This window comes from Rhinopithecus roxellana, chromosome 10 (genome assembly GCF_007565055.1).
Source record: "Rhinopithecus roxellana isolate Shanxi Qingling chromosome 10, ASM756505v1, whole genome shotgun sequence".
NCBI classification, from domain to species: Eukaryota; Metazoa; Chordata; class Mammalia; order Primates; family Cercopithecidae; genus Rhinopithecus; species Rhinopithecus roxellana.
This window is the reverse complement of record NC_044558.1, coordinates 71,868,717-71,882,661: the sequence shown is the minus strand read 5'-3', so window position 1 is coordinate 71,882,661 and position 13,945 is coordinate 71,868,717. Positions and strand designations below refer to the sequence as shown.

Here is a 13,945-nt window from a genome sequence, read left to right as displayed (position 1 = left end):
AGTAGATATGTATTAAATGAAGACTGTAGAAAAGCAAAAAACTAATGTTATTTATACGAACTATTCACCAAGAAATAGGAATAGCTTTGCTTATCAGCCATTTAAACTGTTCATTAAAATGAATCGTTTCTATTTTTTGCTATGGGAGAATGAAGAAGTATTTGTGGTCTGAAGTATTATGGATTTTCCTGCCATAATTGGTGGCAACAATCTCTTTGAAGCTTTAAATAGTCTTGCCTAAGAAGGAAGATAGGGCTTTCTGTATTTTTTTTTTTTTTTTTTTAAAGAAAATCTCAATTGTTTGGAAGAAACATTTTTCCTTTTGGTCACTTTCATTTTTTTCCCCCCCTTAAGATCTCGGGAAAATATTTGTGTTGGAAAGTAATCATTTACTCCTTCCTGTCTTTTCTGTTACTTCCTAGTATCATAAAAACCATAATTCTTTTTTTTTCCCTTTAGTGGCTTACAGAAGAGACGAAATGTGGTCTGAGGGACGATATGAATATGATAGAATTCCGAGAGAACGAGCACCTCCTCGAAGTCATCCCAGTGTAAGTTACTCCTACATATTGAATGATTAAAAAACCTAGTGTCTGAGTTAATTTGATAGACCAAAGCTAGGCCTGTTAACAAAATCTTCAAGTGTCAGAAATTTACCAGTGTAGGTTACAAAAGAGATCAAGCGTATCTTTTAAAAGTTAAAAGTTCGAAAATAAAAGACAACATTTTATTTAAGTAGAAAACTTATTATTTATATTTCTTATTTAAGTTTCTAAAATGAAGGGTTTATATTTAATTTAATTTGTGAACAAAATTACAGATTTTATAAAGATTATACCATCAGTTAACAAAGAAGTATTTGAGTACCTGCTCCTGCTGTTATTGGCTGTTACCTATTTTTTTCTATAATCCTAAAAATGTTACAAATTGAATATATGAAATTCTAAAAGTAGGCTTTCATTCTAAGAGAGGGGAACTCTCTTCCTAGCATGGAAACATGTTAATAGCCTTTGTTAGGATTCCTGCAGGTGTGCTGTCCTGTGGTCAGGCAGTCTGGCTGGTAAGTAAGAATGCCTTGAGGCTCAGGGTCAGGCAGACAGGCAGCTTCTGGTGTGCTCTCCTACTTCTTGTCTCTTTGTTGCTCTGGGAATTGGGAATTTTGAGCCAAGCCTTTTCTAAGCCCAAAGAACTTACTGTTTTGTTTACTATTTCCGGTGCTACATGTAGTACTTACCAGGTAATAGAAGCTCAATATTTATTTGAGTGACTATGTGTACTGACTCCCCAGAATCCCCTATGGAGGTCTAAAGGAGGGTTTGGGGAAGGTCAAAAAGCTAACTTAAACTTTTGCACAGACCCATTCTAAGCACCAAGGGACTAAGGTTGTGGTGATGGTATATGAATATATTATAGATTCATTATATACCATCAGAAACCACAAATATTTATTTCTATTTTAGTTATTTTTTACTTATGTTGCATTTAATCCTATAGCCCACTTCGATGGGTGGTATCGTCTTTAGGTTTGTCATTGTCCTAAATTACAGTCCAGGTTGGGGTTATTTAAAATGATTTAAGATGGAACAAATAAAGATGCCCATTATATTTCAGGATGGCCAGACTTAATTATTACTATATGTCATTTATTTCCAGGTTAATTTGTAGACTTTATGTTTTTAATCAAAATCCCAGTGTTTTTATTTATATTTTTTACTTGATAAGGTTATTCTGTAGTTTACTTGTAGGGGAAAAGGGATGACTTTTTTCTTTATTTCCTCTCTCCCCTCCGCCACTCTGCCAAGGATATATCCCATTAGGAATTTTTCTTTTCTTTTTTTTTTTTGAGATGGAGTTTCACTCTTGTCATCCAGGCTGGAGTGCAGTGGCGCATTCTCGGGTCACTGCAACATCTACCTCCTGGGTTCAAGCGATTCTTCTGTCTCAGCCTCCTGAGTAGCTGGGATTACAGGCATCCGCCACCACACTTGGCTAATTTTTATATTTTCAGTAGAGACGTGGTTTTACCATGTTGACCAGGCTGGTCTCGAACTCTTGACCTCAGGTGATCTCACCTTGGCCTCCCAGAGTTCTGGGATTGCAGGCATAAGCCACCACGCCCAGCCTCTTTTCTTTTTTTTGAGGCAGTCTTACTCTGTAGCCCAGGCTAGAGTGCAGTGGTGCGATCTTGGCTCGCTACATCCTCTAATTCCTGGGTTCAAGCGATTCCTGTGCCTCAGCCTCCTGAGTAGCTAGGATTGCATGCCACCATGCCTGGCTTTTTTAAATTTTTATTTATTTGTTTTTTGTAGATGGAGTCTAACCCTCTTGCCCAGGCTGTAGTGCAGTGGTACATTCTTGGCTCACTGCAACCTCTGCGTCCTGGGTTCAAGCAATTCTCCTGCCTCAGCCTCCCGAGCAGCTGGGACTACAGGCACAAGCCACCATGCCTGGCTGATTTTTGTATTTTTAGTAGAGATAGAGTTTCACCATGTTGGCCAGTCTGGTCTCAAATTCCTGACCCCAAGTGATCCACCTCCCTCAGCCTCCCAAAGTGCTGGGATTACAGGCATGAGCCACTGCCACTGCTACCTACATCTAATTTTTGTATTTTTAGTAGAGACAGGGTTTTGCCATGTTGGCCAGGCTGGTCTCGAACTCCTGGCCTGAAGTGATCCGTCCGCCTTGGTCTCTCAAGTGCTGGGATTACATGCGTCAGCCACCACTCCCGGCCCCATTAGGAATTTTAAATTCTGTGTTTTGAAGATACTTAAAAGGGTTTTTGTATGGTTATGCCATCAACTGGGCACCAGTCTGTAGGATTGTGTGCTTTATTACTTTGGGGCTGAGGAAAGCAGGTTATTGTATTGATTTAAGATTGTAAAATGAGTGGTGGACCCAGGGAGATAAGGATGTTGAAGGTGCTAACCCAGAGAATTATTGAAGTAATATACCATTTGGTATGGGCCGATAAAGAGAGTGAGGCTGAGAGGGACAGGAGATTGAAAGAAATGAGTGGTTGAGGGACAGGAAAGGCTTAGGGAAGGCTTTGGTGTGGCAGAAAGATAGGTAATCAGTATTTTAGAGTGTGGGATTTCCAAGATGGAACAGTTTTGAGTGAAGTTCAGTGAGTGACAATGAGAATAGAGAGCTAGTGTAAGTTATTGGAGTTGAGAGCAAGGAGACTATTAGGATAGACTTTAGATTTGTGATTTAGATCAGAAGCTCTCAATCCTTGCTATACATTAAGATTTCCTGGAGAGCTCTTCAGTACCACTGTATGGGTCCCATCTTAGATAATTAAATTATCGTCTCTGTGGGTGTGATGTGGACCTCGGTATTGTTTAAAAGTTTAAGTGATTCTTAACGTGCAGAATTTGAAAAATACAGATATATATGAATTGAAGTCATTGATAGTGACAGGAGTTGAGGTAAAAATGACAGGTGATGGAAGTCTTTAATGAATCAGCATATTGTGGAAAAATCTAAACAAAACCAAACATTTTCATTTAATACTATCTGTGTTTGTGTAAATATGAAACAGGCTTCTTATTCCTCATAATTTTATCAGAAGCAAGCAGGTAGGGAGATATGTTTTATAACACAATTGTCCTTAAAATCAGACTGGATGTATTCAGCTGTCTCTTAAATGCCTAAAGGTAAACCTTACTTCCTTAAGTTAACTGACTGCTTGGTTCCTCATGGAGGAGCCTAGATGGTTTTTCTCTTTTTGAGAGCATATGACCTGAGCAGACCTTGTGCAGGTTCATTTCTCTCCTTTTTCTTCAATTCCATTAGATTGGTCTTTCTGTTCCCCCAATCAGCCTCTCCTAGTTTATACAAATCCTTCTTTCTGTATTTCCATATCCCTCCTTCCCAAGACTCAGGTACATTTTTTTTCTGGTGCATTCTTCCTTTTCTGGTACATTTTTTTCTGGTACATTTTTTGGGCTTATTTTGGTTAGTAATTTAAAGCCTTCTCTTTCCCTCAATAGGGAAATAAATGGCTCTTGAAAATTAACCCCTGTGCCTTCTGTGTTACATCTGCATCTTAGTTAAATAAGGCGTAGATTCTTAACCTTTTTTTGTGCTATGGATCCCTTTAGCAGTCTGGTGAAGCCTATGGATCCCTTCTCAGAATAACATTTTTAAACCTATAAATAAAATGCACAGAACTAAGTGTGCTTACATTTGAGAATGATTATCAAACTATTAAAAACCAAATTTGTGATATAGTAATAGAGATGCTTCTTTAGTAGGCCATTAAATATCAAAAGCTAGTGGTGGCGGTTTCATTGCTGTAATTTTAAAGTAGTGATGAGTGTTACAAATGATATTTTGCAATACCTGTAACAGCTAGCTGTAACATGGTATAAAATTATCTGTGATTTCTGTTGATAACAAAGTTACAGATACATCCCCTGCTGTTATTATCTAAAGTTAGTTGAAAAAAGTAATTTTGTATTTACATCTGATTTAATGGACTCACTGAATCTTTGGGTTAAAGTAGTTGAACTAGAAATGTAAATAGTTATATTTTCTTACTTTTAATCTAATGAAAATATAACTTACTAAAAGTTTTGAGGCTGAATACAGTGGCTCATGCCTATAATCTGAGCACTTTGGGAGTCCAAGGTAGGAGGATCACTTGAGCCCAGGAGTTTGAGACCAGCCTGGGCAACAGTGTGAGACCCTGTCTCTACAAAAAATTTTAAAAATTAGTCACAGATGGTGGTGCATGCCTGTAGTCCCACCTACTTGGGAAGCTGAGGCAGGAAGATTGCTTGAGCCCAGGAAGTTGAGGCTGCAGTGAGCCGTGTTTTGTGCCACTGAGCTCAAGCCTGGGCAACAGAGGGAGAGATCCTGTCTCAAAAAAAAAAAAAAAAAAAAATTGTTTTTCAAAATATTTGCTTAAATAATCTAATGTTATTTTAAAAACCATATTAGCGTATCATATTGGTATATATGAGAAAGTTCATAAGAAGCATTATTTGGAAGAACTTCAAACTGGCAGCAAACCAGATGTCCAACGGCAAAGTTGATTGTTTAAATTTTACACCAATGAGAATAAATGGGCTACTGCCAGGTGCAACAACATGGATAAACTTCACAAACATAATATTAAAAGAAAGAAGTCAGTCACAAGAGTTTATTCTGCGTGTTTCATTTTGTGTAACACAAGTGAAAGTGGTTTCTTTTGGGAAGAGGAAGTAGTGACTGGGAGACCGCACAATGAATGATTTTGCTGCGCTAGGAATATTCTCTTAATCTGGGTGGTACTTATACCTTGTGAAAATTTATTCAGCAATAGATTTGTGATTTGTACACTTTTTTGTATGTATGTCATACCTCCAAAGTTTTGAAAAGGCAGATTATTTTTTTCAAAATGTAAAACTAGTTAAGTTAGTAACCCACTATTGTTAGTGCCTGGAATAGAGGAAGGTAACATTCTACTTTGTTTTGTATATTTGAATCCTGTTCTTTATCAAAAAACAATTTTACTGCATTTCTGTCCCTTTTTTTCTTTTTTTTTTTTGAGACGGAGTCTTACTCTGTTGCCTAGGCTGGAGTGCAGTGGCACAATCTTGGCTCACTGCAACCTCTGCCTCCTGGGTTTAAGTGATTCTCATGCCTCAGCCTCCCTGAGTAGCTGGGGTTACAGGCGCCCATCACCACGCCCAGTTATTTTTTGTATTTTTAGTAGAGATGGGATTTTGCCTTGTTGACCAGGCTGGTTTCGAACTCCTGACCTCAGGTGATCCACCCGCCTCGGCCTCCCAAAGTGCTGAGATTACAGGCGTGAGCCATCGTGCCCGGCTTCTCCCTTTTTTCTTAGTACACCCTTTGCCCCATTTATGATTAATTCTGATACAAAAGAAATGTATTTGAGGAACTACTAGATGTGACATGAAGTGCAATGTGAAGTGGTGACTGCTGGGAAGGTACCTTCTGTAGTAGTATGACCTCATTAGTAAAAGCAGCTGTTTTCTGAATTTCTAGCCTTGATAAACCTGAAAAGACAATTGAACACTGATATACTTTGGTTTTGATGTTAAATTATACTTAATTTGAGGTTTGGCAATCTTATCCTCAGTGTACAGCTTAACAAATTTACCAGTCATTATTTTAGCACTTTATGGTATGCTTTTAAATTCTTTATGTATAAGTAGTAAGTCACTTTTATAAGGGGCTTTCGCAGAAATTTTTATTTGGCCTTAAACTTGGGTAGGTAGGTAGAAGACTAAAGTTCAAAGAAGTGCACTACAGAGACTTTGTATGTAAATATATACGCTTCTTCTATAGGAAGGAAATCAATCATCACAGAATATCTACACTTCTAGATACCTGTAAAGCTCTTGTTTTTAAAGCATGCTTTCTGTCTTTAAACCTATAATTTCTATGAGCTTAGTTATCTGATTTCTTAACCTTTATCAAGTTTTGTGACAGAATGGCATTTATTTATTTATTCATTCATTCATTTGTACGTACATACACACAGGGTCTTGCTGTGTCACCCAGCTGAAGTGCAGTGGAGCAGCTATAGCTCACTGCAGCCTCAGACCCCTGGGCTCAAGCAATCCTCTCACCTTGGCCTCCCAAATTGGGATTACAGGCATGAGGTACCATGCCTGACCCAGAATGGCTTTTAAATACATGTAAACTTCCACTTATGGGGGTCCAGCTTCTTAGCCTGTTGGGAAACAGGTAGGTAATATGGAACATTTTAATGAAGCTGCAACATAAAATGTCAATTCTTCCATTAGCTTATTTGAAAATGGGAGAGAAGGTCCAGTTTCAGAATTTTTAAAAGTTGTAAAGTTTGGAAATTAGGATCAGAGCACTAGCAGTTTATATTCTAGACAATTACAATAGAGCTGGGGCTGAAGCAGTCCTATCTGCTTATCCCTGCTTCTTTTTTCTGTTTCTTTTTTTTTTTTTTTTTGAGACGGAGTCTCGCTCTGTCGCCCAGGCTGGAGTGCAGTGGCCGGATCTCAGCTCACGGCAAGCTCCGCCTCCCGGGTTCACGCCATTCTCCTGCCTCAGCCTCCCGAGTAGCTGGGACTACAGGCGCCCGCCACCTCGCCCGGCTACTTTTTTGTATTTTTGAGTAGAGACGGGGTTTCACCGTGTTAACCAGGATGGTCTTGATCTCCTGACCTCGTGATCCGCCCGTCTCGGCCTCCCAAAGTGCTGGGATTACAGGCTTGAGCCACCGCGCCCGGCCTTTTCTGTTTCTTTAACAAATACATTATTTTGCATTACAAGATTTTTCTGGTTTTGGCAGCAGCAGGGAGAACAATATTGACGAATAGTGATGTCAAGAGAAGCAACACGTTATTTTTTTGTCACATTTGTGATAAATTTGAGTTACATAGTTTTTGTAATTAAGTAGTTAAATAACAATATTTACTTCCTTAGATTAATTGAATCTTTTTTATAATTCTTGTTATTGTTTATTTCTCTCTCCTAGAGAGTTTGGCCAATCAAAAATAAATCCTTTAGTAAATCTAGAACATAATTTTGTAAGTATCTGAGCCTTTGTAGGGAATAGATGGGATGCATATCAGTTCCACTTGTTCTCAAATGTAAATGTACTCAAACCATAATCCAGAAATTTTTCTTTTGACCAACTTGACAGTCAAATCTACTTAATTTAGTAATTCAGTTATATAGATATTTCATATAACATTGTTTAAAATGTGTTAATGTTGAAATATTTTTTCTTTCCATTCTTATTTCATGAAACACTTTTATTCAAAATCTTCACAGGCATATTTAAATTTCTGTTCTTCTTATGCCCCACATTTTATTATTGTTTTATACAGTCATCAGTGTTCATGTAAATTTTCCCATGTACTTACAACTTCCCAATATTTTATTATGGAAGTTTTCAAACATACATCAGTCAAAAGAATTTTATAGTGACCATCCATATACTCCCCATTTAGACTCAACTATTAACATTTTACTAAACTTGCTTTATCATGTATTTATTCATGCTATTAATCCATCTATGTTTTTGAATACATTTCAGAGTAAATTGTGGACAACAGTATCCTTCCCATTAACTCCTCAAGCATACATGTTATTAGCTAGAGTGCAATTTTTTAAATAGTTTTTTTAAATGGGAAAATTACATACATGAAATGTAAAAAAAGTGTTTCTTTGCTGAGTTTGATTTAGTAATGTTCCGTTGTGTAGAGTTACCCTAAGAGGTGTTTTACTTTCTTTGTTGACAGAATTGCAAGGACTTAACTTTCTTTTTGTTGTCACTATTTTCAGAAGAAATGTGATCAATTCTTGGCTACGTTCTCTAATAACATGTCTTAGCTCTCTGGGTCAATACCAGTTTTCATGTTTAACACTGTCACCAAAAGACATTGGAATGACTCAGAAACACCAATATTTCATTGAAGAATCAGTGAGTGAAATAAATCAACAAATGCTACAATAGAAATGCATGTTGTAGACTATAGGGATCAGAGTTAGGAAATCACAACCTTTGAAAGCAAAAGCCTACCAGCCTGTGTAACAGAATATTTTAGTTAGATATGGTTTGTATGGTACTTTTCTGTAAAAAGCATGTGATGCCAGGGTATCATATATATATTATGGATGTGGTGCTTACTGTGTGCCAGGTGCTGTTCTAGGTGCTGGGAATAGAGCAGTAAATAAGACCAATAAGGTTTTCATAGGCTTACATTTGCATTGTAAGTTGATTGTGATAGGACATAATGGCGTTATTTACGTATACCATTGTATTTACTTACTTCTTTGGTAGGTTAGTGTGTTTTAGTTGTTATTTGATGTTTTGTAAGGGGAAAAAAATCAAGCATATAATAACATTGATGTGATCAACTCCCAAAGGAGAAATCAATTATCAGCTTCTTTGCCAATCTTGTTTTGTCTATGCCTCTACCACTTTCTTCCCTCCTAGATTATTTTGAAGTAAATCCATGGTACCACACTTCAGATGTCATTAAGTGTTTCCGTATCTGTCGCTAGAAGATAAAAATGTTTGGGGGGGATGGTCTTAATACTTTTACTTTTATATTAATACTTTCATTTTAAATTAAATGATTTTTTGTTAAAATGAGTTAATTTTAATGACATATTGGAGAAGAAATATTTTTAAAGAAACATTTAATAATTTTTACCTAGTTAATTATGAGATTTAACTACAGTATGGAATTTTTTTTTTTTTTGAGACAGAATCTTGCTCCCCAGGCTGGAGTGCAGTGGCATAATCTCGGCTCACTGCAACCTCTGCCTCCCAGGCTCTAGCAGTTCTTGTGCCTCAGCCTCCCAAATAGCTGGGATTACAGGTGTGTGCCACTACACCTGTCTAATTTCGTGTATTTTTAGTAGAGATGGGGTTTCACCATGTTAGCCAGGCTGGTCTCGAATTCCTAGCCTCAAGCTGATCTGCCCCCCTCGGGCTCCCAAAGTACTGGGATTACAGGTATGAGCTACCATGCCCAGCCAGTGTGAAAAATTTGATACAGATTTTATATTGAATCAAATAAAAACTATCAACTTGGTGCTTTTACTTCCTAAAATGAAAGCATTCCCTGTAACAGATGGTTACATTGGAATGTGTAGCAAATTAAGAAGTAGCTGATTATTTTCTAACAAAACCATTTCACCATTTGGAAAACTAGGTATTTTTTTCTGACCAGATTCTCATTAACATAAGCAAACCGAAGAATTCTTATTACACACACTTAGAGGGTCTTGCAGTAGTAATCTTAGGGGTGAGATCTCACCCCTAAGATGATGACAGATTTGAAAGTTTAAATTTCATTGTAGTATAACTTTCCAAAAGTATTTAAGTTTATGTGCAAGTTGTTTTTTTTTTAAAATATCCTGCCAGGGTAGATAAATTATCAATAGATAGACCTTTTCTTTTAAATGAGCTACATATACTTTTTATTTTTGGTCTGACTGATCATACCATTAATACTAACTTTGGAGTAGCAAATCCTATAAGATCTACGCATATTTTTTGGAAATTCTAGTAACATCCGCAGAAAATTCTGATCTTTTTAATAAGGATACTTAAATAATCATTAATATGTAGATATATATTAATCAATATATTAGTATGTAGATATTTTTACTAATACACAGAAGCAGTGAAAATTGATATCATTGATGGAGTACATTGAGATTTTATATTTAAATTCAAGATTTGAAATATCTGCATTTGAAATAATAGAAACGTTTCAACTCCATTGAGTTTATTTTTTGATTAATTGAAAATTACCCTGTTATTCTTAACCTTTTAAGATATTCTTTATAAGTCATAATTTTTATTTCTGGTTTGTATGTTATGGGGCCATTGTTTTCCAAGGTATTTTCCTGTTTTCTCTTTACATTTTTTATCTTTATTTACTTATTTTTAATGTAAATTTTTTTGGGTATATTTGAGATTTACAACATGATGTTATGGGATGCATATATAGATGCAGATACACATGGATGCATATTCATAGTACAGTGGTTACTGTAGTGAAGGAGACATTCATCATCCCACATAGCTATCTTTTTGTGTGATAAGGACACCTAAAATTTGTATATTTCACAACAATTTCTAATACAGTACAATTTTATTAATTTTGGTCCTCATATTGTACATTAAATCTCTAGACTTATTCATCCTGCTTATCTGATATTTTGTATTCCTTGACTTACCTTTCCCCATTTCTTCCCCTACCTGTGGTAACCAGTTACCTGTATCTCTGTATTTGAGCTCTTTTTTGTTTTTTTTAAATTCCACATATAAATGACATCATGCAATATTTTTGTTTGTGTGTGTATCTGGCTTATTTCACTTTGCATAATGTCCTTCAGGTACTTCCATGTGTCATAAATGGTAGTATCTCCCTCTTTTTGTAAGGATGAATAATATTCCACTCATATATTTGTATACCAGATTTTCTCGATCCTTTTGTTCATCTATGGGAACTTAAGTTGTTTCTAAATTTGGCAATTGTGAATAATGCTGCAATGAACATGAGAGTGTGAATATCTTGAACAGGTGGTGATTGCATCGCCTTTGGATGTACAATATACCCAAAAGAGGGGTTACTGGGTCATGTGGTAGTTCTATTTTTACTTTCTCTAGGAATTTCCGTACTGTTTTCTATAATGGCTGTACCAATCTACATTCCCACCAACAGTATACTAGGGTTCTCTTTCCCTCATACCCTCGCCAACATTTGTTATCGCTTGTCTTTCTGATCATAGCCATCCTTAAGGGTGTGAGGGGGTATCTCATAGTGGTTTTAATTTGCATTTTCCCTATGGTTAGTGATGTCAAGCACCTTTTCATATACCTGTTGACCTTTTTTTAAAAAAAATATTATTACTTGGAGATGGGGTCTCACTCTGTTTTTTCAGGCTGGAGTGCAGTCACCAATCAGCTCACTGCAGCCTTGAACTCCTAGCCTCAAGGGATCCTTCCACCTTAGCCCCCCAAGTATCTGCGACTACAGGTGTGAGCAGCTGTGCCCAGCTGGCCTTGTTTTTTTTTTTTTCTTTTTCTTTTCAACTATGCTAGCATCCTGGTGTAGTCAACACAGAGTTGGCATGAACCAGGGCCAGAATGCCAGTCAGCTATTGGCTACTGTTCTCCCAGCAGTGTAATGCTTGCCTAGGTACAAGGCAACCTAGGCAGCTGCCTACAGCTGGGGAGCTGGCCATTTTTATGTCTTCTTTGGAGAAATGCCCGTTCATGGTCTTTGTCCATTTTTAAATTGACTTTTTGCCAATATATTTCTAAAATGGAGGTTCCAAACATATCAGTAGTACCTTAAGCCTGTGTACCTATGTTAGCATATAGAAAGGGAAATTACATGTTTACAACTTAATGTAAGATTTGCATAAGAATTTCAAACAGTATTGTTATTTCTATTCATGTCTGGCAATGCAGGTAATAAAAATACTCTTTGAATTTCAACAATATAATCTTTTTGAAAGGGCCAGGTGTGGTGGCTTATGCCTGTAATCCCAGCACTTTGGGAGGCCCAGGCAGGTGGATTACTTGAGGTCAGGAATTCAAGACCAGCCTGACTAATATGGTGAAACCCTGTCTCTACTAAAAATACAAAAATTAGCTGGGCATGGTAGCATGCACCTGTAATCCCAACTACTCGGGAGGCTGAGGCAGGAGAATCGCTTAAACCTAGGAGGAGTAGGTTGCAGTGAGCTGAGATTGCACCACTGCACTCCAGCCTGGGCTGCAGAGTGAGACTCCATCTAAAAAAAAAAAAAAATTTGAAAGGGAAATTCTAAATTCTTTGCCACTCATCATAGATTTTATTGGGAGCAAAAATCCTTGAATGGTATACCTGGATAAGACATGAACACTTAAAAAATACAGTCCTGCTTTGTTACAGGCTCCTGCAGTCATCTTTATTTCCTTAAATCTTTTCATGTAGCTAGGGAGTTTTCTTTAAGATTAGGTGTCTACAGAGCAGAGATGGTATAATGTACATATATTTGAACACTTTCTCAAAATACCAGCTTGGTCCTTATAGCCAGGTATAAGAGTTGTTATTGAATTTTTTTTTCTTTTGCTGATTAAACAACTTTTATTTTTATTTTATTTATTTTTTTGAGATGGAGTCTTGTTCTGTTGCCCCAGCTGGAGTGCAGTGGTGCAGTCTTGGCTCACTGCAACCTCCACCTTCCGGGTTCAAGCGATTCTCCCACCTCAGCCTCCTGAGTAGCTGGCACTACAGGCATGCATACCTCACCTGACTAATTTTTTTTTTTTTTTTTAGTAGAAACAGCGTTTCACCACGTTGGCCAGGCTGGTCTCGGCCTCCTAACCTCAAGTGATCCACTCGCCTTGGCCTCCCAAAGTGCTAGGATTACAGGTGTGAGCCACCATGCCTGGCATTAAACAACTTTTAGAATGATTGTTTTCATTTACTTCAGTTGGTAAAGCAACTTTTTAAATAAGTAACTAAATGTGATTTGAATTTTACTTCTCCTAAAGTTTTACCAAATACATTTTACAGTCCCCAGATAACTTTCTAATAACTGGGGAGTTGAACAGAGGAACAGAGTGCTTTGTAAAATAATAAGCTCTCTATTCATAGAAGTGTTTAGGCATGCATACTCGCCCCACCATCCCTCCAAATAATCATACAAACAAGACTGTTGTGTAATGGCTTTTCATGGTTTATTGGAATTTGGAGAAGTCAGTTATTCTGATTTTATGAGTGACAAATTTTCAATTAGAAATGCTGTAAATTGTAATTTTACTAATTTTGGCTTAATGCCAGTTTTTTTTTTTTTTTTGGGCAGCTTAATATTTCCTTAAATTTAATTGAAATCTCTGTGAAAGGTAGTTTGTAGAAGAATGAGTCAATATATTGATTTGTGGTATCATATTTTATGTAAATGTAGAATATATCTTATAATTTAATATCTAACTTACTAAAGCAGGTAACTACCTTAGATCCTCATGGGAAAAATTAGTTAGATCTTTTAAGCTGTCAAATAAATATAAACTACTGATTTTATTTTTTCCTGACCCATTGAGAAATTTCCTACATGTTGAGAGATTTGAATAGTATATAGTCATTTAATAACAATTGAATAGTTGTAGTCATTAGGGCTAAGAATTAAGTTAAGGAAACAGTTTGACGTACTTTGTATTTTTTTCATTGACTTGCACAGTAGTAATCAATATAGCAAACATTTTTTGAGAACTTATTGTGTGCCTGAACATGGTACTAAACACTTTGCGTTCCATTTCTCATTTAGTCCTCACAATGCCATGAGGTAGGTGTTAGTATTAATTTCATTTTACAGGCTTGGGATGATGGATAAACAGCTCTGAATGTTGGGCTTTATATTTTGTAAGTTTTGGTTTTTTCCAGATTGGTTAATTCATATTGATCTTATGTTATATCAGGCTTTACAGTTTTGTTTT

At 36.6% G+C, this 13,945-nt stretch overlaps 1 protein-coding gene across 23 annotated transcripts in view; it reads left to right on the top strand.

Moving 5' to 3' along the window:
• PPHLN1 (periphilin 1) overlaps window positions 1-13,945 on the top strand; it is a 129,368-nt gene that overhangs the window by 9,828 nt on the left and 105,595 nt on the right. For all 23 annotated transcript variants that reach the window (XM_030939584.1, XM_030939577.1, XM_030939573.1 and 20 more), the window contains one exon: window positions 460-551. In XM_030939584.1, the coding sequence (XP_030795444.1) occupies window positions 480-551 (72 nt within the window). In that variant the 5' untranslated portion in view covers window positions 460-479. The remainder of the gene's footprint in view (window positions 1-459; window positions 552-13,945) is intronic.